The sequence below is a fragment of the Ambystoma mexicanum genome, chromosome 1p (genome assembly GCF_040938575.1).
Source record: "Ambystoma mexicanum isolate Mex_15411 chromosome 1p, UKY_AmexF1_1, whole genome shotgun sequence".
Lineage (NCBI taxonomy): Eukaryota > Metazoa > Chordata > Amphibia > Caudata > Ambystomatidae > Ambystoma > Ambystoma mexicanum.
The window spans coordinates 674,207,955-674,234,523 of record NC_090921.1 but is presented as its reverse complement, the minus strand read 5'-3'; the positions used below and the strand labels follow the sequence as shown (position 1 = coordinate 674,234,523).

Sequence of the window (26,569 nt, the reverse complement as noted above, 5' to 3'; positions counted from 1 at the left end):
TAAATCAGTATAATATTTTATTAAATTGACATAATGAACTGTTCAATTTCCTCACAAAGAGAATTTTATTTTTTAATATTTGATAAAAAACAATGGCTAGCACTAAAAGCCTAAAATCTCACTAAGAATCTCGTAAACATTACACATAATAAAGTGCACCATGTACCGAAAATCACATGGGAAATTATTTTATAAAAAAAAAAGAAAGCTCTGAGACATACAACTAACTTCATTAATAAGTTGTAAGAACAGAGTAAAAAAGACCCAATCTCATGAAAAAATTGTGTTTTAGTACTAAACTCAAGGGGTGTCCCTAGTTTACCGGGTACCACCTCTCTATGTCAAATACCTAGTTCAGTGAATCTGCCTATTGTATGATCGGCGGTTCTAAACAGTTAGATATAACTTTAATGTATTAGGATGCTGTCAATAATACAACATAATCATAAACCCTACATGTTTCATTCTTAAACAAAGATTTATACAAAATGCGAGAAATTCATCTGGGGTAAAGCAAAAAAACAACAACAAACATAATAGGTCTTGAAACTATAAAACTTTTGACAATTCGGTTCAATTTCCTTCACGGTGAATTTCATTTGCCTAGGGGGAACAACATGGAAAGAACAGCTGTCAGTGAAGGCTGTAAATACTATACAAAGCTCAAAAAACAGCAGGTACTTTGAATTTACACCACTATAAGCTTACCGTCAACACTATCAAATAGACTTTAAAGTGACGAGTGGATAAAGGTATCTTCTTAATAGATACAGGTAGATCTAGAACAGACAATACAACAATGGTTAAGGTAAACCTGGTCACGGGATTCGCACAATAAGACCTTTAATAATTATAGCTTAATTATTCAAAAGGCAGATCGAGAGGACTCATCCAGATGGAGCATTCTCGAAAGAATAACTGAAAGGGACCGGCAACCAGAAAATCTAACACTCTGGGATAAAAAGCCTAATACTTAGTACGCCAATTCTGAAGTCAACAGGAATACATTCGTAAACGATGTCACGTGTGACTACTGCATAACAATTGCTTAAAGACCCCCGTTTATAGCGTCTTAATAAGTGGCAACATTTACCTTGTATTTAGCGCGGCTATCCGTTCGTTTTCGCCAGCTCCAATATGCGGAAACTGATACTGGCCCGTTGGAAACTTGACCCCGATGGCGGAAAAGGAACGAGATGGAAAAACCACTCAATGTAGCAGGGCTATATGAAAGCCCAATCCGTATTACATACGTTACATGTACTCTCTGCTGTAAGCATAAGCAGACTCCTGCGTGAAAAGAAAGAGACGCCACGAGTGAGATCATTAAAGCCGACATGTTGCTGCTGAAGGAATATCTTATTAAACAGTATTTAAAGTTGTAAAAAAACCGATAACTGCCTAAACGCAGGCCGTTAATAAGCCGCCTTGACCCCTGAGGAATATTACGCTCGACTAACACTTACTTCAAATCAGTTAGACAAACGCGCGGACTTCTATTTCCGGCTCATGCACTCAGGCAACCGTCAACCGTATTTACGGAAGTGACGGATTTATAAAGGCTTAGCGTCGGAAGATGCACGGCGAGATCACCTGTGTAGGGTGTTGTTAGCTGCCCAATTAAAGGGGCAGCGCCCGTCAGTAACCTCAGCGGTTCAACGTATACACACAATTGACGTCCTGGAACAAGGTAAGCACTGGTCTAAAAAGTGCAATAAGAAAACTTTCACTACATATCGATTCCGAAGGTTTTAAATGTTATTCCAATCGATGGCTTCGTTTAATCCGATCTCTGTAGTGTTACACAGAAAAATTAACCAAGTTTCTTTAGTTAATAATCGCTTCGTGACAGAATCACCATCTATACCGGCTGCTATATGTAGTAACACGGTCCATCTAAGTTCATCTGCTTTGTGGTTCATGACCACAAAATGGCCTACCATAGGTGCTGTCATCACCTTATTCTTAATACAACTCCTATGTTCGGAGATCCTTACTTTAACTTTGCGTTTGGTCATTCCTATGTACATTTTACCACAGGGGCACCAAATTGCATAAACCACATTGCTAGAGTTGCAGTTAGTGAAGGTTTTTTGTAACCATAGCTTTTTAAGGCCTATATCAACCTGCAATGTTCTGCTGGTGAGTATACAATTGGTACATTGGCCGCACGGTGCGTGGCCCACCATTTTAGGTAGACCCCACATTTCGGTAATGCTCTTTTGTTGGTGTTGACCTCTGGAGATATTCTTTGTTAGGAGTTCTTTAAGGTTGGAACCCCTTTTGAATGCACACATAGGGGGATCCAACGGGCACTCACCTCCACGGAGGATGTGCCAATTTTTAGTAATGATTTTTACCACTTGATTGGCTAGAGGGCTAAAAGTACTGACAAACACTAGATTTTTACTTTCTGTAGTCCGGTCCCGATATTCTAGTAGTGCACTTCGGTCATTGTTCGAGGACCTTTTGTAAGTGCGCTTAATAATCTTCTCGGGATAATGTCGTGCTTTCAGTTTGGACCCCAAGACTTGAGCTTCTTGACGGAAAATATCACGTGTGGAACTATTTCTTTTCAGGCGTAGGAATTGGCCGAAAGGAAGATTTTCCCTCGTGTGTCGAGGGTGGCAACTACTAAAATCTAATAGTGAGTTGCGATCGGTAGGTTTATGAAATGGTTTAACTTTCAATATATTAGACCCACTATCTACCCAAACGGTAACATCTAGAAAATTAAGTTCCTTGTTACTATGGGTAGATGTAAACTTCATATACCGGTTTTGTTTGTTGATCCATTCTACAAATTTTTCAAACCTAGCTACGGTGCCGTTCCAGATGATTAATATATCAATATAGCGTCGCCATAAGCCCAGATTCTCAAAAAAGGGGTTAGAGGGGTTATAAATAACACCTCTTTCAAAACTCTCTACGTATAGATTAGCTGCTGAAGGGGCAACTGATGACCCCATGGCTGTGCCATGAACTTGATGGTATAACTGGCCATTAAACCCGAAATAATTCTCGGTTAAGGCCATTTCGGCACACCACAGAATGAAACTGTTAGGTACTTTGCCCGTTGTTCTTTTGTTTAGAAGGGTCTCTTCCAATACTTGTAGTGTATCCTGCTGAGGGATACAAGTGTAGAGAGACACTATATCAAGACTGACCATTAACTGCTGTTGAGGGTCGAATTGCATGTCTTCAACCATATTAATCACTTCAGTAGTATCTTGTACAAAGGAATACATGGCTGCGACATAAGGTTTGAGATATCTGTCGGCAAAACGCGAGAGTGGTTCTAAAATCGCACCAGTGCCTGAGACAATCGGGCGTCCGGGAGGGTTCACCATTGTCTTGTGAATTTTAGGAAGAATATAAAATTTCGGTATTGTGGGATCTTTAACTTGCAAATAGTCACACTCCTGTTGACATATCCAACCCCGTTCTAATGCCTTCTCAACTTTGTTGGAAATAAGTGCGGCTAGCCGTTTAGTAGGATCTTCAGTGATAGGCTGGTAGAAACTTTTGTCATTAAGTTGACGTAAACATTCATTAATGTAATCACTTCTATTTAACATGACTACCGCTCCCCCTTTGTCGGCTTTTCGCAAAATGATATCTGGATGGCTGGCCAGGTTCTTAACTGCCAGACGTTCTGGGTTGCTCATATTCTGAAAGGTATGTTGTGGTTGTGAGTTTTCTAGGCATTCGAGATCATGCCACACTCTCTTAGCAAACACTATCGCTTCTGGTGTAAAGCTGGCTGCCGGAGGATTAAAAGAAGATTTATTGCGAAAACCGCTTTCATTGTTCGGATCATCATAACTGTTCTGAAAAAAATATTGTTGTAAATGAATTTTACGTAGCAATTGTTCAACTTCCACACGTGTGCGGAACTTATCATAATGAACCGTTGGGACAAAACCCAACCCTTTGTTAATCACGGAGACCTCCTCTGTGGATGGACTATAAGTAGATAAATTTACTAATAGGGTCTGTTGCTGCGGAGCACTCGAGGTGCTTCGTCCCAAATATCTACATCCTGATGTGGATCTAAAAAACCTAACTGTTGCAATTGTTGTGGGGAATAAAAATTATTCCTATTACTGTTACGGGAATTACGTGTGTTGCGTCCTGCTCTCCTTTGATTCCTTCCTCGGTTCCTAGAACCTTTATAGCCTCTCTGCTGGAAAAGATTACTATTATCAGAGCTGCCTGAACTGAAAGAAGTGTTCCCAAAATCAACACGTTTGTCCACCCTGTTTTTGTCCATTAGGGTGTCGACCGGCAAAAGGATCATAACCTTCTTTAGTATAACGGAACGCGTTTTCATGCGAAAATTGAAGAAGATCTTTCTTCATTCGTGTAATGCGATCTTGTGTGCAAAATTCTTTAAAGTCAATAATCTCTTTCAAAATCTCTTCTAGGCGTTTTTTATAGGTATCAAGAGGAACTAGCTTCTTAATTTCCTCTTCCATTTTTTCAAGATCACCTGAGATCTTGATTGTCATAGCGCGGGCTGTATCTATTATAAGTATAGTCCAGTCCCTCCCGCATTTGTTTGCAATGTAACTCCATTGCAAAATGAAGTCCCTATTATCCAAAAACAAGCGGGGTTCATTGCGGACCACAAGGCCTTGTGGTAGGGTACCTGACCGTAAATATTCAATCATGATTGAACCATGAAGCTCTGTCCGTATTAATCTTTTTTTAAGCTGCAATAATTCATCCCAATTGCTTAGGTTAGCTGTAAGAGACCCTTCTCCTTCATCTGAAAAGAGAAGATTGTGCCAACAGTTCTAGGACGTATTTATCGTCATAACTCTTAGTCCGTTCAACTGCCATCATGGACTTACTTCAAAAAAAGCTGTTAAGAAACAAAATTCTATTTAAATGCAAATCCCGCAACGTTTATCAATCTACCATTGAAAAGTGTCGGTCTAGCTACATTTACCACTTATGACTAGGTCTTGCGGAGAGGACCGCTCTAATCAACATTAACCAAAGGGAAGACAAAGGGGCTACTGAATAATACTGTGAGATTCGTCCCCCTTAACTCAGCCTACGGTCGTTTCAAAACGTAAAGAATCTCGCAGTTTCCACATAGGACCCCAGCTTAGGCATTGAAACTCACCGAAGGTCGGAAATTACCAACAGTATACCATATAGACCACTCAATAATATAAATCAGTATAATATTTTATTAAATTGACATAATGAACTGTTCAATTTCCTCACAAAGAGAATTTTATTTTTTAATATTTGATAAAAAACAATGGCTAGCACTAAAAGCCTAAAATCTCACTAAGAATCTCGTAAACATCATTACACATAATAAAGTGCACCATGTACCGAAAATCACATGGGAAATTTTATTTAAAAAAAAAGAAAGCTCTGAGACATACAACTAACTTCATTAATAAGTTGTAAGAACAGAGTAAAAAAGACCCAATCTCATGAAAAAATTGTGTTTTAGTACTAAACTCAAGGGGTGTCCCTAGTTTACCGGGTACCACCTCTCTAGGTCAAATACCTAGTTCAGTGAATCCGCCTATTGTATGATCGGCGGTTCTAAACGTCAATATGTCTGGGGTAGGCTTCAAGGTCGCAAGCTTTTTTTTGTTTTGCTTGGGAATTCTCAAGATAATTTTGGTATCGTCAGCCTAGTTGTAGCAAGTGAGGCTGTGCGCACGGATGATCACTGGTAGAGTGGTCAGATAGAGGTTCAAAATGAGAGCAGATAGGCATGCACCTTGAGGTACTAGTGTTCCTGGTGCGAGCAGTTGAGAAAAAAGGGGATATCAAAGTGATCTGTTTCCTGTTGTTGAGAAAGGAGGCAATCCATTGGAGTGCCTATCCTTGGATTCCTAGAGATTAGAGTTGGTCATTTGTTAAAAGCTGTTGACATATCAAGGAGAACAAGTGCTGCACAACCCTCAGACTGCCGCAACCTTGAGGCCATCCCAGATCGAGATCAGGGTGGTTTCTGTTGCATGGCGCGGCCTGAAGCCTGATTGAGCTGGGTAGAGTAGTTTGGTGGATTCTATGAAGCAGTAGAGTTGCGAGTACACCGTGCAGTCAGAGTTTGGCCCAGGAATTGGGTGTGGAGATCGGCCTGTAATTCTTCGGGGTCAAGCGATGCTTTTTTTGGAAGTGGTTTGACATGTGTTATTTTAAAGGCCTCGGGAAAGATGCCAGAGGTGAGGGAGTCATTTAGTATGGACCATGCTTGTTCTCCTGCACAAATGGAGAATATTTCTTTCAGAAGAGAGGCGGGACAATGGGGATCCGGAGGGTCTGCTGCCAGATAGTAGCTCAAGGAACTCTTCTCTCGAAGTGAGGTTGCAAGAATCAAAAGATGGCATTGTTGTCACCAGAGCAATGGAATCGGGAGGGGCATGTGGGGTGAGGGTGGAAAGTTTGGTATTAAGAGTTGTTATGCTGTCTAGTGATGTGTTGTAGAAATGCAGCGAGCGGAATTTGCAGATCGTTTGCGTGGTCTGGGCAAAGGTGCAGGTGGCTTTCACAAATTTAGAGATGATCCTGTGGAGCCCTTTGCTGCTGCGACAGTTCTGGATTTGTTTATTGTAATAGTCCTTTTTGATCTTTGAGTTGTAATTACAGTGGTGGCAGGCGAATATAGATCTGAGAGTGGTTTTAGATGTTTGTCATTTGCGCTCAAGAAAGTTATTTTGGCTTTTGAAAGTTTTCAGGTGGGGCATGAACCATTTGGGCGAAGGTCCTTTGCAAAAGGCTGTGCAGCGTGAGCGGGTGTGAGGAAGTAGCCCTTCTTTAAGGCAGGTGTCAAAGGATTCAATTGTTAAGGTTGTATCCAAGGTCAGCGGTGCTGGGAGATTATAGCATGGCTTCAGCTATGTCGGAGTACCATGACTTGTTCCAGCATTTGTGATCATGTGTGAGGGCAGGGAGAGCCATGTGTGGAGGGGGTGGTGTGTGGACAGAGTGGTCTGTCCAGATGAGTGGTCTGGGACTAGATACAGAGACAAGGTCATAAGAACTGAAGATTGCATCAAGGGTGTGACCACCGGAGTGGGTTGGACCTATGTTATGTTGGGAGAGGTGGAGTGCCTCTAGACTGCCGACCAGGGGTTGGGTCATGGGGTTGTTGGGCACAAACTAGATATTGAAGTCCCCCAGTAGTGCGAGTGTTGGGTGGTTTACCTGAATGTTAGCTAGTGAGTCAGATTGTTGGCAAAATGGGGTCTGTATATGAGTAGGACGCTGCGAGTGTTGATGGTTTACTAGAAGCGATTCACAGTTAGCATTGCATGTCTGGGTTTCGGTGAGTGAGAAATGTAGAGGATCTTTACTCCACCACTTCTGGAAGGTCTGTGTGGGGAGATAAGTAGCCAGAGGGGAAACACTTGTGCGCCACTGGTGCAAAAATCGTCTGAGAACCAAGTTTCAGTGATGAAAATGAGGTCAGGATTGTCAGAGGATAGGAGGTCAAAGATGCTGTGCCCTTTCTCTCCACAGAGCGGGCATTGAAAAGTGGGCAGGTGACTTCATGAGGCATGGTGGCTTTGACACTTGTGGCTGGGAGGGCTCGGTTGGATTGAGAAGCGGGGGGGCAAAGGTGTTGTTGGATCAGTCTGGGTGGCTGAGACTGAATGAGGGGGGGGTTCAGGATGCAAGGGCTCTTTGAGGGGGGGTAGGGGGGGGGCGGTGAGTGGGCTTGGTCAATGGGGACCAGGAAGAGTAGGCAGGCAGTGGTAGGTATGCAAGAGATATGGTGGGGAGGAAGGGCGGTGAGTGGTGCATGTGGGGTGTTTGGGCTCAGGCAAGTTGTTGATTGTGGTTCAAATCAGGATGGCAGAGTTTAGGTGTACGGGTGAGAGGTAGAGATCAAAGAACTTCAGGAGGAGTGCTTCCAAAAGATTTAGGAAAAGGGTTTTGATAGACCCAGGATGAATCCCTTGTGTTTAAGATGGGTGGTATTACTATAGGGTTAGACTTATGGATAGTCTACTGTAACACCTAAATGGACTTTGCAGCTGTCACTTTCCATCTTTGCCTTCTATGCTAGAGCACTCCAAGTTCGCCAACTTTGTATACAAAACTACAAATTCACCCCACAATGTCAAGAACCAACCTGTAAACTCCCTCATTTCAGTTCTCACCTCAAGCCAACATGGAATCACACCAATAAACTCCCACAATTACAAAAATCACACCACTAAAATACACTCAACAGAATCTGTTAAAGGCTGCATGACAGACTGCCGACAGTCACTTCACCCAATATCACTACGAGACGCTAACAATTAGTTCGACCATTCACCACAACCTAAAAACACTTACTGACCCCACCAGAAATCATAGACAATACCCAATAGCACAAAAACATGTACCATTTACAAGTTGGCACCAAACTACAAATTCACCAGAGCAACTATATAGTTCTACACACAAGAGCACTTGCATCTTCAGTTTCACACAGCAGCATGCAAGCTACAATTACCTCGCAGGGGCGGACAAAGCAACCAAACTCTGTTGTGGGGATGTTCCAATGCCATTGTTTTTAAAGACCATAATCTGAATGGTTGAGCAGGTGTGTGGGAACATTTAGGTGTTACTTGACTGTCTAAACAGGCATGACTGTCATAATGTAACAAGGATGTATGATATTTTATTTGTATCACACCCATACACAAGTGGTTCAGAGCACGAGAGACACTGCTGAGAAGATGTGGTCTCAGAGTTGAGCTTGTCAAATTAGTTCTGTCCAATAAAACTTTTGTAGCAGACAATTGTTACTCGATAGTCCAATATTTTCCAATTGTTGCGCAGCTCTTTGGGAACTGCAACATTATACGGAGACATCTGCTGATTTACTGCTGTGTCCTTCAATTGTCCAGGTGAAGTAACAGAGGCGGGTTCTCAGGTAGGAATGTAGGAGCAGGGAAAAACACTGGCCATCCCTGCCAAAACACTTAGATTGTACAGCTATTACTAAGTTTGGGATAATTTTTCTTTTGATTTTTTTTCACTGCATCTTCTGCTTGTAGTTCACGCAACAGGTTCTCCAGCGCTTGCAAGATTCCACAAGTAGCTGCTTCTCCTCGTCTGGCTTTTTTAAAGCCTGAAAGTGGACCCGCTGCATCACAATCAGTTTAATTATTTCGTCAAATGTATTCTGTGTCTTAATACGTTTCTTGGCTGCGGGTATGAAAAAGGCAAGTTAAAACTTCTAAAAGGTGACCATCACTACAACAGACATTTTGCTTGAGCTGTACACTGGGGTAAGCGACACCCCATAAGTGCGATTTTATCCGTCCCCTGGGTTTCATTTTTTTGTTATTCTTGCGCTCCTTGGCACTTTCCCTCCCTCCCCATGCAGCTACCCACAACTCAGTCTAGAAGCACACATACTCAAGCATGCACTACGGTCCACGAGGGATTTCAACACATAGCGATTTAAAGTCATACCAATGGTAAAAGGCGCTCTACAAATGCCCAATAAATTGAGAAATCATAGACCATTGATACTTACTCTAAAGTTAAGAGATGCTGTAAGAGTGGTAGGCACTGTGCAGCACTCATCTTTGTGTAAAAAAGGGAAAGGCTTCACTTAGGGACATCATATGTACCCTCCTCGCCCAAACATCAAATAGATGGACAAAAAAATAAAAAAAAATTAAAAAAACATTGCTTACCTACTGACTGGAAAAGCACGTCTGCTTTGAAATCTTTTTCTTCACGCATTTCTCGTGTACTTTCATCGAGACCCTCGAGATCAGCCATTTACAATTAACTTCACCAGGAATTGCCAAAGGCTCAAATTCACCATCCTTTCAAATACACAGTGAATTGTCGGAATCAAAGAAAGGCCCATTAAAGAGTGCCATGATTTGAATCATTGCCTAAAAAAACAAAAGTACATTTAGTATTCTCCAAGTATTTGTGAAACTTCCCTGTAACCAAAACGAATTAATTTATAGTGGCCGTGCTATGGATGTTCCTGCCCGATGTGCACCCATTTGTGAGTCAAAGGTCTATTGGCGCTTGGTAACTTCCTCGAAGACTTCCCCCATTGAGTCTTCAACCAGTTCAATCTGCTCACTAATAACATTTGTGGTGGGTGTTCTGGAGAGGCAATACTTAAAACTGCCGAGCTATTGTACCTATAATGCTGCAGTCATTTTGCATGTGTCCTTTAAAAGACAATATCAACCTTTAGAGAGTCCCAGCCTGAGGGCAGCAACATGCACAGGAAATAGGGACCAGAAATAAGAGTACGTGCAGGGATAGAACCCATGACCAAAGTGATATTTACTGGGGGAACAAAAACATTACACCTTAGCAGGCAGGCCTTTGCTGACATGAGCCAGGCACTATCCTCCAGAAGGGTCAGAAGCCCGCGCCCCCATAAGCATCGCTACTGTGCCATAAATTATGCACTAAAGCTGAAATAATGCAGCGCTCACGAGCAGCCGGAAAATCCTTCAAAAAAACCAAGCCCTGGGTACATTTTGCAGCGGCATAGTTTCACACATGCGCCATAGCCTGATCCACATAGATAGATGCACCCGACTCTAAGCATTAAGCTATGTGAGGAAGGCATGAACCTATTGATGTGGAATTTTGTGGGGGCCGTTGGAGCAGCAACAGCGTTAAAGCCAGAGAGGGGCACCTACTTGGCGACGGTTTGAAAGCGATAAGACTGATCAGTAGGATAGTCATGTGAAACTGGGAAGGGAAGGAAACGGCCAACCCACAAAAGGGGGCCTCTGTATGCTGGACTAGGGTGACCGTTTTAATAGAAAATAAGCATTTTTGGCAGTAAGGGAGACTATTTTTACTCAAGGGGATCCCAGCATAAAGGTGTTTGAAGAAAACTGCCTTAAGGGAATAAAATAAACTCCCACTTTGAAATTGCAATTAACAGGACTCCTTTCACGCCCAGGTCAGAAAACTCCCGCTACTGCGCCAGTCCTTCGTTATGCAAGGCTGCTGGAAAAGCAAGAAAATTGCTCCAAGCGCCACAACATCTAATGAGAATGAACTGGTCCCATCATTGACAACAAAAACATCATAGCATTCACCCACAGATGAGCAATGATCAAAAAAGATGTTTAAATTAATGACAGTGGTCACAACTAGCCCTGGCAAGCATTCAATAAATAAGTTATAAAGTTTACAGGAAAGCTATCTTCAATTCACTGCTGAGGTGCAATGGTTGGAATAAATAAACATAGAATGAACAATAAAAACCCTCCAGGAACCTCATCAGCATAGAGAATGGGACATGAGTATGAGTATAACTAGAACATGCAGTAATCTGTCAGAGTCCCTGAAACTTGCATTTAAACTAAACCTAGATGGAGGAGAGCATGAGTCAAGGAGGGAATTGGAACACTGTTCCTCTTGCCCAAAGGCTGGCACAACTTCGCCCTACTGTGAACTGAAAAGGCAATGGGAAAGAAAATAAATCAACTGGGGTAAACACGCTGTCTATATGTTCTTTAAACTAAATGGCGTAAAAGCAATAGAACAGCTCTGCCTCACGGGTAGAGCATCCACAACTTTCAGCAGTCAAAAAATATACAAAAGAATTACAATACAAAATGACAGTCTTTGAATGCCTGACAGTTTGCTTTTTATGGGGGTGGGGGTGGCTTTATAGAACATATTTATTTATACAGTTCTTATAAACAGGTGGATTCTTCAAGGCGGGAAGGAACATTTGAATTCAGTAATCATTATTATGCCTTTACTTTATTGATTTATATTGCGCTCCCCTGACCTTGAGGTTTCAGGGCGGCGAACACACACATAACAGAAGGAGGAAAGTGTCTGCCAGGCCACAGGAGGCCAAGCAAAGCAGTTAGCATATATAGACCAATGCATAGATGGAAATTAACATTCTGACTTGAAGCTTCCAAAATTATCTAACAGAAAAACTAGCATACTAGGCCCGACGGCATTTCTCCTCGTGCAAGTGCATGAAGTGTTACAGTAGTGACCAAGCTAGAGAGGGGGATAAAAATAAATAATTTTTATTAAAAAGGGTGGTTGGGTGCACAGGACAGACGAACTAACTAGTCCTAGTACATTTAGGTCATGCATGCGTACAGAAGGAGGAGAGAGTCATGCATGCGTACATAAGGAGGTGAGAGGAAGGGGTGCTTCGACCTTGAAAACAGAATACCTGTCCTGTACACTTTTCACATTACACAAATCTCAAAATGATACATACTGTAAACAATCTTCCCCGAGGTGGAAAAGGAGGGTGCCAAGACACTCCTAATGGATGCCACTGAGTGACGTTCTGTTTTCACTTTTTGTTTTTGGCTGGTGTTCACTGCTTTAAGTAAAAGCAAGGACTTAAGTGAAAGCAAGGACCAGGCTGCGAGCAATATTAAGAGAAATATATAAAATGGGAGGCATCTGTTCACTGTTGGTTAAAAAAAAAATAAAAAATTCCCTCCCTTCTTAACGAGAGCTTCGATGGCCAATCTCAGCAACCATTCTCTGTGCGCAGAATGAATAGAGCAAACCCAATTTGAAGCTTTTGTAAAGTAAAGCCCAAAGCGCATTGTGCCACCAGAAGCAGGAATCAAATCCATCGGGGCATTTCAACCATCCCTGGGCTGAGACTACACCTGACCATGTGTGCAGCACATCCCGTACCAAACAGGGGCTCAGACAGTCTGCCACACACTTCAAAACTTTGCCAGCCAAAAAAAATTCTGCCCCTTGGCGCCATGCTACAGAATTAAGCAATATTGAAGATGCTGCGAAAGTCGCACACGCTTCCCATGTGCCACACATTAATAATCCTCACAAGGGAAACCTATGCCAGTGGGAGTCTGCATAGCGCCACCGTACCCTTTAGATACAATAGACAGATTCTCACAGGGGCTACGCGACATTGCAATGTTCTTAAGCAGGTGACAAGAGTCAAATCTAGAGTATCGCTGGGCCCGTGTGACTGTCCTTCACATTAAAGCGCTGGAATGATTTGCTCGTACCCACTGAAGGTGCGGTCATGTGTACGAGTTGTATATGCATTGTACCGTACACATAGCAACGTCGCACACAAGGGCACCGCAAGCACATGGATACCGGACCAATTTAAAAAGTAGAAAAGCAACCAGAGATTTTTCAAAGGTTTGTTTAGTACATTATGCTTCCGTTCAAGACTGCAGGTGCACTGTCCACTAGGGACCGGGGAGGGTCTAAGTGCTCTTCTAAACTAGCAATCAAAATATGTTAACATACAACGGTGCCAGCAAGATAACCATTAGGTATTTTTTTTCTTTTTTAAACAAACATGGTATTTACAGTCTCTACTTTTTTGACCCAGAGGTCCCCTCATAAGAAAGATGTACTTGGCTTGGGCCCTCCTATACACATGGACTCCAAAATGTTAATCGGTTGCAACCGGTTGTCGCGCACTGGTATAGAATGGCGCCGCAAATGTAGGTGTGGGTGCCAAACACCAACTTCTTTCAAAGAGGACAAATATTTGTAAACATTCCGAATTTTTTGCTACAATACAGAGGAATTGACTAAAAGTATTGTTGGATATCTATTTCCCACAAAAGAAAACAGCCAATATTGCGGTCCTAACGTTTGACATGCAACTGGTGTAACAATGTGTCCAAGTCCAACAACTTTGAGATTACCATCAATGCAGTCACTTGCAAGTTGGACAGTGGCATATTGGAGAACTAGTGTGAAGGGTGGGCCCGTCTTTCAGAAGCCAGCAGTTTTTCTTCCACCTCTGACTGATATTTAGTCTTTAGGGCTGTGAGTCAGTGCAGAGAATCCAATCCCGCAAAGGTATGAGGTGCTGAAAGGTAAGACTACATTGACTGCACATTTGAATAAGGTTGGAAATTCTGCAGCCACATTCTAACAAAATCCACCTAAAGACCATTTTTTGACTTGGCTCTCCAGTAGGCGGTCACTTTGAAGCTCCATTAGTCCCTCCTGGGGGTTTATTGGCAGGCGGGCCCCTACTTCTGCTAGGAAAGGCTGAACCACCCAGTCATTGACGTTACAATTGTCTCCTGGAAAGTACTTGGAGACTGGTTCTGAGATGGTTTCTTTAGTTCTGCAACACATGAAAGATCATATTTCGTCTCCTCAAAAGCATCTGCTAATAACATTGGTAATGCCGACATCAACCTGTGGAATCTGATAAAATGAGATGCCTGGATTGTTGTTAGACTCATAATTAGAATTGTTGGAGAGAATCAGTACTCTTGTTACAGAACCACTACCCATTGGTAGAGAACCATTACTTATTGTTACCCAGTATTATTCTTTTAGGCATGATTGCATCATGGTTAGTTATCCATTCCATTATTGCATCCAGTTCTGAGTAGTACATGAAGTAGAATCAATTATTTAATCCACATATTAGATTGCCACTTAGTTTGCATTAGCCATTTTGCACTTATGCATTTGAAGAGAGAAATAGGCCATGTTCTATGAAGGGTTTGCTTAAAATGTTATTGCATTATGCATTAGAATGTAGCGCTTAGACAGAGAGAAACGTGCTATTAGAGAGAATGACTGAGGCCTGGAAATGACACTGTCATTTGAAATGCTGTGTAGAGCCATTTAGAATGACTCATTGCTATGCTTTGTAGTTTAGAGAGGTTTGACACACATGTATGCATGTTGAGTGTGTACTTAGAAAGAGTTTGCATATAGTTAGCGCTTGCATTGCGAGAAGAATAGAGTAAACGCTAAGAAGCATTTAGCACGAGGCCTGTGAGCCATTTCTGATGGAGACACACAGAAGTTGTTTGCACTGGGCTCAGGGCGAAGATGTTATGGTACACTGTGATAGAAGGAATTTGTAAACAGTTTTGGTTGGTAAGAGGTTGCCTTTGTCCGAGTGGAGACGGCTGGCTAATCAGCATTGCTGGTGTGCCGCAGAGACAACGAAGGTGGGGCCATGAGCGACACGGGGAGAGAGGAGTGAAGCCTTTTCACACAAGCAGTTGCTTTGAAAACGGGCACTAAGAGCATTTCATAATGCAGACAGAGCAAACAGTGGAGTGAATGTAGAAATAGATCGAATTAGATAGTGTTTTTTGCACCAGACATGGAATGCCAAGGCAGAGAGATATGATGTTCTATGTCAGATTGACACAGCACACGTAGTGACCAGAACGCGACAAGAACATAACAGACTGGCAGGCATTGTTAATGCTGACACAAAGGGAATAGACATGCTTAGCTTAGAGAATGTTTATAGTAACCATGGAGAAATGAGTGCGTCATTGGAAACTATAACCAGAGCTGGAGAGTGCCTAGTTCGAGGGAGTTGCTGTGAAGGAGTTGCCCCTAGTCCTTGCTGGTTGCCGAGAGTCTGTTGGAGAATGGGGTTAGAAACCGATGGAGTTTGTTCGAGCTAGTTGCTGATGGAGTTTTGGATGGAATCCTGAGAATGAGGGAGAGATGTCTTGGTGCAGCAGAATCCAATGGCTTTGGGAGAGAGAGCTTGGCAGAAGCAGTTTGTCTGACCAGATCTTATGGGGTCTGCCACTGCTGACTGGCTGATTGCAGAGTTGTGCACAGAGGAAAGACCTGAAAGAGAGCTGGAGACAGATGCACAAGCAAATGGGAAGTACGGTTCATGGCTAGACAAACTGATGGATATTTAGTGGGGTAACTTTGTTGATGGGTTTGGGAAGGACATGGCATCTGAAGGGGAGGTGACCGAGCCAAATGAGTGGCGACAGAAGGGAGTGCCATGGAGGTTGGGGGACGGGCATCCCTGTCCACCCCCCCCCAACCCCCAAGACTTTTACGCCCATGATTAGAATGTGACACCATCTAGTTGTTGGTCAGACACAGAGCATTGAGTTTGGGAAAGGGGAGATCAGGCAGGGATTGTCTTAAGAGGGCGAGTGTGAAGCATGGTGTGGAGGGGTTTGATTCTGCATAGAGGAGAGGATTGCTGGATGTTTGACGCTTGCATTAGAAACACAGGCTTGCTTTAGACTGCATTAGAATCACACGTGCATCACAGGCTTGCATTAGGAACCTGAAAGGCTTCTAGTTATTGCATGGTAGATTTGGACCAGAAGCATAAAAGGTGCAAATTCAATAATGGCTAGAGTTTTAGCATCGTTTGAATTATGCTTTGGTATTAGCATAAATAAGTGTATTCCATTGTTATAATTGAATCGATTCATGTGTTTTCTTTGTGTCTTGTGATTTGTGTCCACAGTAGTAAGATAGGAGTATGTTGGTATTTGTTCTGTATAGCATGGGTATGATAGAAGTAATCTAGGAGTAACACAGTGCACCTAGGGCCTAAGGTATGTAGGAGCAGGGGGGTGGGGGGGGCGTAGAGATCCACACACCTCCCCTAGGAGATTGTCTGAGACCTGAGCATGCTTGCCCAGAAAGGGGGGAGGGCAAGACGATGGTTAGGGGTTTTGTTTTCCAGACTAACAAACCCTCCTCCTAAGCTCCAGCTTCTTTTTGAATGCGGATATTTTTGCGTACATAGCCAATGATGTGGTTTCTGTGCCTTGCACGGAGAGGTTTAGACATTTTTTATTTTCAAAGATGTCGCCATGGTAAACTAACAGTCCAAGCCAGCGTGAATCAGAGGCTCTTGGTCTAAACCCAGGAGAAATTGTCACTGTTCGAGTTCATAAATACGATTTAAAACCTTTCCCCTGGAGAGCCACCAGACCTCCGTGTGAAACAAAGCATCATGTTCAACTGCCATTTCTGCACATAATGTTTTAAATGGACTGGCTCTTGTGGGATGCATATTAATAAAATGTACAATCTTTACAACAGAAGTCAGCAGCTCTTGAGTTCATTCTCCATATTGCGCACAGGCAAAGTTTCCCAGTGTATCATGCAGTGTTTCCACAATATATGTGGAGCTACTGCCAACACTTGCTTTTAAACCAGCTCTAGCAGCACACATTGAAGGAGCACCACCCGTGCAAATAGCAACACATGCCTCCCACTTTAGGCAGTGGGAAGTTAACTTAGTCAAAGACTTCAGATGAAGTTGCTCTGCCCTGAATTGGTTTATAAAATAAGAAATCCTGCAATTTCTCTTTTCCATGGTAGTGCCTCACATCAAATGAACTTTTTGAAATGTCAGTGGCCTTATCCAACTGTAGGGTAAACGGACTGAAGCACGATATCTATTCTGTACGGGATATCAGAGGACAGGTCAGTGATGCGGCAGAAAATTGTGTTGTCAAGACAGTGATACTTTTGCATAGGCTGCACCGTCACCAAGCATTACCCGGTTGACAGCGAGAATAGTTGGCAGAATCACTTTCTCAGCATCTGTAAAAGGCTGCTTTTGACCAGATAGTAAGCAATAAGCTTCCAAAGCACTAGCAGGTACCAAGCCCACATTTTTACAGTGTCTGTTTTTTATGCCTTGCAGCTGCTGTACAAAGAAATCCCTGGTCTTTTTTGCTAAGTCGGCATGTTTTGCTTCCAAATACCGCCTTATTTTTGTTGGCTTGAGGCTGTCATTTTCTATTCCAGCGCCCCATGCTGCAGCTTAACATCTCCAGCAACTGCGATCCATGTGAACCCAAAGTCCAAATAAGAGACATATCTGTGTTTTTGCATTTTTGTCTCTTTCCACCTCTCTTCCTTTCCGTTTGAGATTCCCACCATCTTTGGACACTAGGAAACAATCTGGTTCTATGTGATATTCCAGCATTTTAAAGTGCCGAACACACAAAAAAAATATCATTTTGCTGGTTAGTGTGTTGGCTTTAGAAATATCACATACTGCCCCCTCCCCTCCTTCACAGTCCCCACCCTCTCCCGCTCATTCACTCGTAAACCGTAAACTCCCCAAAGCCCAACATTCCACACCCACCACTCCTTCCTGCATCAACACACGCATCCTCCCGACACATACCCACATCCACTCACACATACAGTCCAAAACTCTCCTGCGACGACTCCACTGGGGCTCACAGAGCCCGTCAGCCCCTGTGTGCACTCATGACTGTTCAATTTAGAAAGACTGAATCGACCCGACCTCCCTGCCCCACCCTCAGTCCAGTGAAAAATATCTTTTCACTTAGTACCAACGACCCATCTCAAAAAGGAGCCTGAATCTGTGAAAACATTGCAAACCCCGACTTTTATCTCACATTCGTTTTTTAAAACCATTTCAAGTTTTCAAAAATTAAAAATGCCTAAAAAAAAAGAATATAAAAAAAAATAGATTTCAAATGGCTAAAACCACATGCAAAGATTTAAAAAAGAACCATGTGAAAAGGTTGCAGGAAAAAAGCCCTTGCAAAAATAGGTCAGAAATACTGGTTTGATTAAAAAACACCACATTTATGCAGGTCTCCAAAGACTCCCTGTTAAGTTCTAGCTTGAAGAGTGGTGCTGGGCTAGGCCACAGATTGCCTGCGAAAACCACACCTGGATGGATGTGCATTGCCGATATAAACCTTCAGCACTTCTACCTACTCAACCAATGGTACACAGGGAAAAGAACTTACCTGCCTGCGTGACTGGGTCAAGGGCGTTGCTGGATTTTTCTTGCTGCGACAGGTGGTTAAGGTTGATACACTGACGCTTGGAGCGATGCTGCTGCAATGAAAACAAATGGTTTGTGAAGGATACATGGATCTACCTCAGACTTCAAAATTAAGATTAGATGAGCACGGCTAAAACCAGCTCTTGGGTGTTAAGCATCAGCTAGTAAGCAGGACCCAAACCTGGGAAACCAGGCGAGAGTTCACAGCGCACTGTAAATGAAATTCCACACGAGACGTGAACTTTCAGTACCTCCCTCCAAACTGTACATGAGAAAGGAACCGGCTCAAAAATAGGTTTGAAATCTGTGATTGTGACTGCCAACTATACCTTTAAAATTGCCCCACCTTCACCCACAACAAAAAACTGTTTTTTAAAAAAGGCATCCTTACCTTAGGCAAGTCCTACTACAGATGTCAGGATTTTTTATGGCGCCACTGCTGCTGGGGAATTTGTTGTCTTAGATGGGATGATAGAGACAATTTGTGTTCCTGCAATTGAAAAAGTACAATACAAAATATTATAGACGTACCAGATTGACCTTGACAATATGTGCACACTACACCAAGCCAGTCAGCGCACATCCTCCCCTGGACACAAAAGGGACCTAGGGTGCAGAGACCTACTGGGAAATCTCCAAAGTTCCCTATAGGCCAGTCCACCCCAGCTGGCAGAGAGAACAGAGCAGTCAGCGCACATACCTTAAAACGTGTCGTACTGAGTCACAGAGACAAAAGAAATGAGAGCGCAAGAGCATCAGCTAGTTTTATTTCACCCTTTCTGTTCCCTGCCTAGAACAGTTGAGAAGTCCAGCCTGCTGGCATTCCAATCATTCATCTACATATCTTACATAGAATCCGACATGGTAGTGCTTAACCCACGAGCTAACATTTGGAAACAATCGAATAATAGCCATTTAGCTTTTACTGCAGTTCGGTGACAGCGCTGAAGTAGATGCCGACTCTGCCGCAGCTGCCGTGCCAGACACGAGGGCCCCTGGCTTCTTGCAACATATGGTGCCCCATGCAGGCAAAGGCCTGGCACCCACAGCAGGAAGATTTACATGCATTCCACTTTAAATCACTTCTATGGCAGTGGTGCACCCAAAGTACTGTTGGTAATGCAGTGGTTTTTAGTAGATCAAGGGATTTAAATATTTGCTCTATAGTAGATGGCTACTAGGGTAGCTCAGAAGGTTGAAAGACCATTGCTGAGATGTTATTTATGCGCAAATCTTGTTGATCAAATTACTTTTTGCAATTACTTATTTTTTAAAAAAAGAAAGTGCTATAAAATGGCCAAGGGATGGGTCGGGATATTTCTGCCTGTGTAGTGAAAAACAATAGTTGACACCCATGAACCCACAGTTTGATTTTCTAATAACTGCTGTTAGCACAACGGAAGCATTTGTGATAAACCAGTTTAACATCTTCACAAATATAACCTGTGATTAAAAAAAAAATCAAGGAGCATACAAATTACAGAGTATTGGCGTGGTGCTCTGACAAAAAAAAAAAAAGACACACACCCCTAAGAAAAATTGCAAATGCAAGTTTCTGCAGCATTTTTGAGTTTGGAAATGACTTTCCTAGGAACATGTTAAATGCACATTTGAATAATAATAATGTGCCCAGCATGTAGACAGCCTGCTTTAGTTTAGTTTGTTTATTTTTATAGCGCAGCCAAACCCTGGGGTAACTGGGCACATTAGACTTGTAGAACATAGGTTACAGAGGTTGCACATGCAAAGTACAGCAGAGGACAATACAAAGAATAGCATGAAGGACCAGGTTACAAGGTGGTCCGCGACAAAGGTTACAGATTGGTCACCCACCGCGGGCGGTATCAGATTATTGCTGAGTTGTAAGCCACACTTTCACCTTGGCTCTGAATGACCAGAATGATACGTCGGCTCTGATCATCATGGGAAGTGCGTTCCAGCATTTTGTTGCTAGCACAAGGAAGCTAGCCCCCCTGCCTCAGATTGAACTTGGGAATGTTTAGTTGGTGCAGTGTTAGGGAGAATTCTCTGTTAAGGCTAATTTCCCAAACCTAGCGAGTCCCCCAGCAGCTTTAATGGATTTTTGGGGTTTATTTTTTTCTTCTGCTAAGAGTGAGACTCCTCCCACTCTTAGACATGATTTGAGATATCCTTTGACTTTGTAAAGTGTTTTATGGGCTATGGGGTCCTTTACCCCACAGAGCTTCATGTGTTTTTGGTATGTGGGTTACACAGCACCCTCCGTGCAGTAACCCAGGGGTGTCGTAGCGACCCCCAAACATAGACTCCATACCCTGGGACTGACTACTGTCTCCCAGGGCATGTAAAGTCATCATTGGCTTTACATGTCTTAAATTGTGAACAGAACCAGTACAAACCATCATATTGTGGACGTACTGGTCGGGGCAATTCGATTGCCCCGGGGTCTGTTTGAGGGGGCACTGTCCAGTCCCCCCCCCAAAACAGAGTTTTGGCTGGTGGCAGTGGATAATACTTTTTATATTCGACCGCAAATATATTCCTATGGGATTTTCCCATTGTTCGAGGCTACCACTTTTTAATATAGCCTCGAACATGCCGCCGGTTTATTAAATTAATATAAATTCACCGGTTGGCATTTTTTGCCGAAACTCTGTTCCAAAATGGCGTTTGTGTTCGCTTCTGTGACTCCAACCCAAGCCGAGCCCTTTGTTCCACTTTTTGGCAGGCTTCTCCACAGAAGCCTCCAAAAGTGGTGCCACTGTCTGGGTACCACAGTGAGTGTGGGAGGGGGTTTTGGCACCCTGGACTGAGTTGCCTCGGCAACTCAAGTCGCACTCTGGTGTGATTGGCCCAGTGGTGAACCGCCCGGCTCACCACTTAGCATGTTCGAGTGACAGCTAGGACTGATGAATGGGGGTTTTCTGCATAAAAGCAGGGCTTTGGGGACTGGAACTTCAGATGTCGCCACAGGACCAAAGAATCCGAAGAGGGAGAAGCTGAGCAGACCTGCAACGACGACACCACCGGTGGAGCCGTGCTGAACTGTCTCACCACTTTTCCCGACAGATCTTCAATCCGAAGAGTCTTCTTCCTTTGACTGGTGGGGATAACCAGTTTGCCCGCCTTTTCGCTTTCCTGGATCATCTCGTGGCCGCCTTGCCTATGCCAAGCACCCCGGCAACCGGGATACCACGTTTTCTCCACTACCGCGAATAAAAGGAATAAAAGGGTAGTACCAACTCCGCGGCTGGTTTCTTCCCTGGCAGTGCAACGACCTTCAGCCTCCCTCCACGCCGAGATCATCTCTTCCTCTGGAAGACCATGTGACTTGCACCCACTGCCAGGAACAACTGCCCCCGCTGGAGGATCCTCTCCATTTTAAAAAGGTACTGTGTCCGCCTGGCCTCCCTCGCAACGGTCTGTGTGGGGTGACTCTTAAAGCCTCAACTTAACACTTGGGTTGGCCCTAGTCTGGCTAACTGAACTTTTCTAAACTGAACCGATTCCTTTCTCAACTCTCTGCAAGACTCTCCAAGCCTTTTAAACTTTGTGATCTTGGGCACAGTGGTGTTCTACTTTCTCCAAGAGGGAGCCTGGCCTCTGAACTTTTTGCTCACAAGTAGACTTTGACTTTCCTGCCTTGCTAAGTGCTTCTGAAGGATTGCGTTGTGTGCTGTTCCTAATTTCTGCCGTTTCCCTCCCTTTTCTTAAACTTATTGGAGTGCCATCTTTAGTTAAGCGCTCACCTCTGTCTGGAAATAAGTGGTGTTAACGAAGACTTGTCTAATAAGGAATAAGGGTTGTACATATGATGATAGTGACTGTTTTTGAACTTACTTATAATAATAGTGCTAGAGTATTTCTAAGTGTGTTTAAATAAATAATTCTATACTTGATACCAAAGCTCTGGTCAGTATTTGCTTGTGCTACTGTATTTTGGTACCTATCTTGTATACTCTACATACAAGTCTGGCTGCTCAGCCACAGCTACCAGGTAAATCTGGGTGGTACAGACTGCTACCAATTGGGTTTACTGCCAACACCTGTAGTCTTAAGCCTTTTGCAGTGGTCTCTAAGGGAACTGCACAAGTTTCTGCCTAATATGCAAATAAGGGGTTCTGGCCGGTCTGGATGAGCTATGTCTGGAGAATTTGTCTGATAAGTAGCGTGGGGCTGTCAGAGGCATTTGTGTTTAATGACGAGCGAGCGTAATTTGATTCCGTCACGGATAGGGAGCCAGCGAACCTCCTTTATAATGGAGACGTGGGCCTTGCAGGGAAGATTAAGGGCACATCTGAGGGCGTTGCTCTGTAGAATTTGTAATCTGTTCAAGTTGCGATTAGTGGAGCCAAGGAAGAGTATTGCAATAGTCCAATCTGGACAATATCAGAGCCCTAGCCAATGTGAGGCAACTGATGGTAAATAAGAATGGCTTACATGTGTTAACAAGTTTATTGGTATAGGCTGTGGATGAAATAGTGGCATTTCTTTGTTTTTTGAGCGAGAGTGTGGAGTTGAGATACACACCCAGTGTTTGACTTCTGAGACTTTTATGATGTTTCCATCGATGGTTAAAGATTGGTACATAGGGTCGAGTATGCTGCCTGGGATCCAACGATAAGCAGTTCAGTCTTGTGGTTTAAGCAGAGGCTGTGGGTGGCCATCCATTCTTGAATTTCGAGGTAGATTTCATTTCGTTTTGCAACATCTTTCTCATAGCTCCCAATGAGTGTGATGAGACCTGGTTGTCATCAGCATAGTGTCTATATGTGACACCTAAGTCCTCAAGGCGGTCAAAGAGAAGCTTGGTAAAGATGTTGTAAAGCTTAGGGGAAATACAAGATCCTTTGGGTACTCCACATTGGATTGGGACGGGGCCAGCAGCAGCAGAAGGGGCGAAAACCTTGGTTGATCTGTCGGACAGGAAGGACCGAATCCAATTGGTGGCATTCTGGGAGAAGAGACGTTTTTGGTGAGAATTTCATGGTCGACTAAGTCGAAAGCTGCAGACAGATCCAACAGGAGCAAGATGGCCAAACTGCCCTTATCTTTGGCTTTATCCATTGGATTTTTAGGTCCAGGAGTGCGTTTCGGTCCCAAGCTTGGGTCTAAAGCCAGATTGTCGCAAGCCTAGGAGGTTGTCTTCCAAATGTCGTATTTGGAGGCATGCCACTCTAGTATTTTCAGGAGAAAAGGGATGGTCGTGATGGGCCTATAATTAGTCGGTATGTTGGGGTTTAAGTTCGGTTTTTTGAGGAGTGGCAAGACCCAAGCTTCTTTAAGGTTGTTGTTCAACAGCGATGCCCCCCTTTCCCCACCTAACTGATGTTCATGGCCCATTGATTCCTGTGGTGTATCTTTCAAGACAGAAGAAAACAAACAGGGTGAGCAAATAGACAGGAAATGCACGAGTGATGACGGGGGAAAGGAGCACAGCGAAGATTAGGTCACCGAGCCCCAGCATCCCTCAGCAAAGCTGGGGGATTGGTAAAGCCTGGTAAGGACTGAGGCTGGCCGGGTCCCAACAATCGGCCAGACATCTAATGCCGGATCTCGGACCCAGTCAGAGCCAGCCCATGGACCAGAGGGGTGACGAGGCAGAGGGGCAGCCAAAGCAGGGGGACCAGTGTTGTACGATATCCAGCTCCCCTATGGCAGATTGATGGAGCCCAGCAATATGCTGTTGGGGAGCCGGATATCATACAACACTGGCAATGCGTGCTTCTGCCCCCGCTCGCCTCCTCTCCCCTGTGGCGCCCAAGGTGGGGTCACAGAGGCAGAGGTGCAGGGGGACCAGCATTGCATTGATCCAACCCCCTGCTCGCCTCCTTTACGCACGCATCCACCTTTGTGGGTCCACAGGGGGAGCAGAGGGACCGGAAAAGGCCTGAAACGCTCGCTTCTTGGCACCCCTCCACCCATGGTGGGTGGGGGTTGAGCTGAGAAGCAGAATCCCTTACCGGGCAAGAAGATGCTGGCGGCACAAGCAGAAAGCAACAACGTGGCCTGGACGCGTGCTCCAAATGCAGGAAAGCACGTGTCCAGGCTGCGTTTATTTCCTGTTTTGTGGCCACGCTCCCATCCCACTGACTGAGCAGGTGCATGGGGGTGTGGTGGGGCAGTGGCTCGCCATGCACAGTTAAGTGAGGCAAAAACACAATGTATATGGTTTCTCTTTTCTTGCAGTCCTGGATCACGCCCCCCACACCACCCAGGCATGTGGCCGCACCCTGGGGAGGGGCGGGTGGGGCAGGCACACCCCACAGATTGAAGCCATCTGCATACTGTATGGCTAGTTTTAAGGAAAAATACTCAATTGTTATCTTGCTGGCAGGACTACATAGGAATCTGCATGTTCACTATATGCTAGCCTAGTATACATGAACATGCAGGCATCTAGTCAATGAGACACAGGGAAATGAAGGAACTCTGTCCTATACAGACAGCAGAAGAAATGCTGGGAAGGAAATTAAGAGAGAAATCTTGTGGTACAGACAGACTCTGGCCAGTACAGCTCAATGCAATGCCTGTCAGCACTGAGCGGAATAAAGGCAGTAAAATCATGGCATGGGAACTTAATGCCTTAGCGCTCCTGCCCCCTGCGACCTTTGCTCTTAATCCACAGCCCCGGGCTACCAGCGCACTCACCCCCCCCCTCTCTCTCTCTGGAACAGCCTCCCTGCCTCTCAAACTTGAGCAGAATCCCCTCTGGTTCCAGAAGCAACTCAAGACCTTCCTTTTCGCTTCCAGTCTTCTTTTCCCCTGCTGTTGCACCAGACTGCTCCGCACGCGCACTGGTCGCCCTCTGAACCCAGACCCAGGCTCCTGCATGTCCATTTGCCCTCGCATTGCCTTGGGGTTCCCCAGCACTTGCAACCCACAGTCCCTTCTCTCTGCACTTATAAGCCACCCACTGGCTGCACTTGTGAGTTAACTGCACTTCCCCCTTCCCCTGGCACTTCTCTTCCTCGCACTTGTGTGATCTGAATGACACGAGGCCTAGATCGTTATTTTGTCCTCCCTTTGTTTCTCCCTCCTTGTCACGCCTATAATTGTTTACAGGCACGTTGTGAATGCCATATTCATATCACCCCCCCCCCCCCCACACCCCCAGGCAGGAGGGCTCGGCAGCCCCAGAGGCATCCAAGCCCATGTGAGCCTGTGCAGCATTGCAGAAAAAGTAGTAAGCATGCAGCTGTGGTAAGGTGACCAGACATACTGGTTTTGCCGGGACTGTCCCAGAAATTTGAGGTCTGTCCCCCTTCGTCAAGATTATGTTCCCATTGGAAAGTGCAGTGGTCCAGGTTTTTGGTAGTAGGTCTTCATAGCTGGCAGGAACAGCTCACGCAGAAGAAATGCTGCATTTTACAACTTAAGATAGTATAAGTAACCCTTAAACAACCTTCTCCAACCGCTACTTAAGTGTAGTGTCTGGACAGCCACTTTCACGAGTTAGTTATACTTTTATGTTAGTTGCCCTGTCCTAATGTTTTCCTTTTTAAATCTGGTCAAACTAGGCTGTGATAAAACTGGGATCGACATGGGGCTTAATTTCAAACTGGGCGATTTCATTGCTGTTAAAACAGTAAAAGCCGTGCTGCACAGATAAAGGTGAGGAAATATGGCATATACACTGTACAGTTTTGTAGAAAGGCCCGCGAACGCAGCAAAAAAACACTGCCGTTTGGAGGTGGAAAACATACAAGTACGCTTACCAAACAAGAAATCCAACTTGGTGACAGCCGAATTTGCAACAAATATCTGTCCTGACATTCCCTAGGCGTGCGCGGCCATACATCACTTTTGTTTGGGCGCGGGGGAGAAGGGAGCCGGGGATGAGGATAATACTTACCAACCAAGAAGACACACACATGTCCGCTGATGCTGCAACCAAAATCAAAATAGGAAACACAACCCCACTGGCACCTAAATATACCTGGCGCTTCAAAACACTGCCGATGTGTAAGCGCCATATAAATACACAACACAAAATAAATACCTGCCAATACACCGGATAGGACCCTACTTCCTCCATGATTCTCTTCTTAAGCA

At 44.2% G+C, this 26,569-nt stretch overlaps 1 protein-coding gene across 5 annotated transcripts; it reads right to left on the bottom strand.

Moving 5' to 3' along the window:
• On the bottom strand, positions 1-26,569 carry LOC138579035 (uncharacterized). Of its 5 annotated transcripts, XM_069649747.1 has the most exons (6): positions 26,517-26,569; positions 18,927-19,025; positions 18,498-18,588; positions 9,678-9,884; positions 9,515-9,564; positions 1-9,180 (listed from the first exon to the last, which is right to left on the bottom strand). In XM_069649747.1, exon 6 carries the CDS (start codon positions 3,666-3,668, stop codon positions 1,752-1,754), a length of 1,917 nt encoding a protein of 638 aa, XP_069505848.1. In that variant the 5' UTR covers positions 3,669-9,180; positions 9,515-9,564; positions 9,678-9,884; positions 18,498-18,588; positions 18,927-19,025; positions 26,517-26,569; the 3' UTR covers positions 1-1,751. The 5 variants fall into 5 exon arrangements, with proteins under 5 accessions (XP_069505848.1, XP_069505846.1, XP_069505849.1 ...); XM_069649745.1 differs by lacking the exon at positions 9,515-9,564; XM_069649748.1 differs by lacking the exon at positions 9,515-9,564 and having other exon boundaries at positions 18,498-18,585.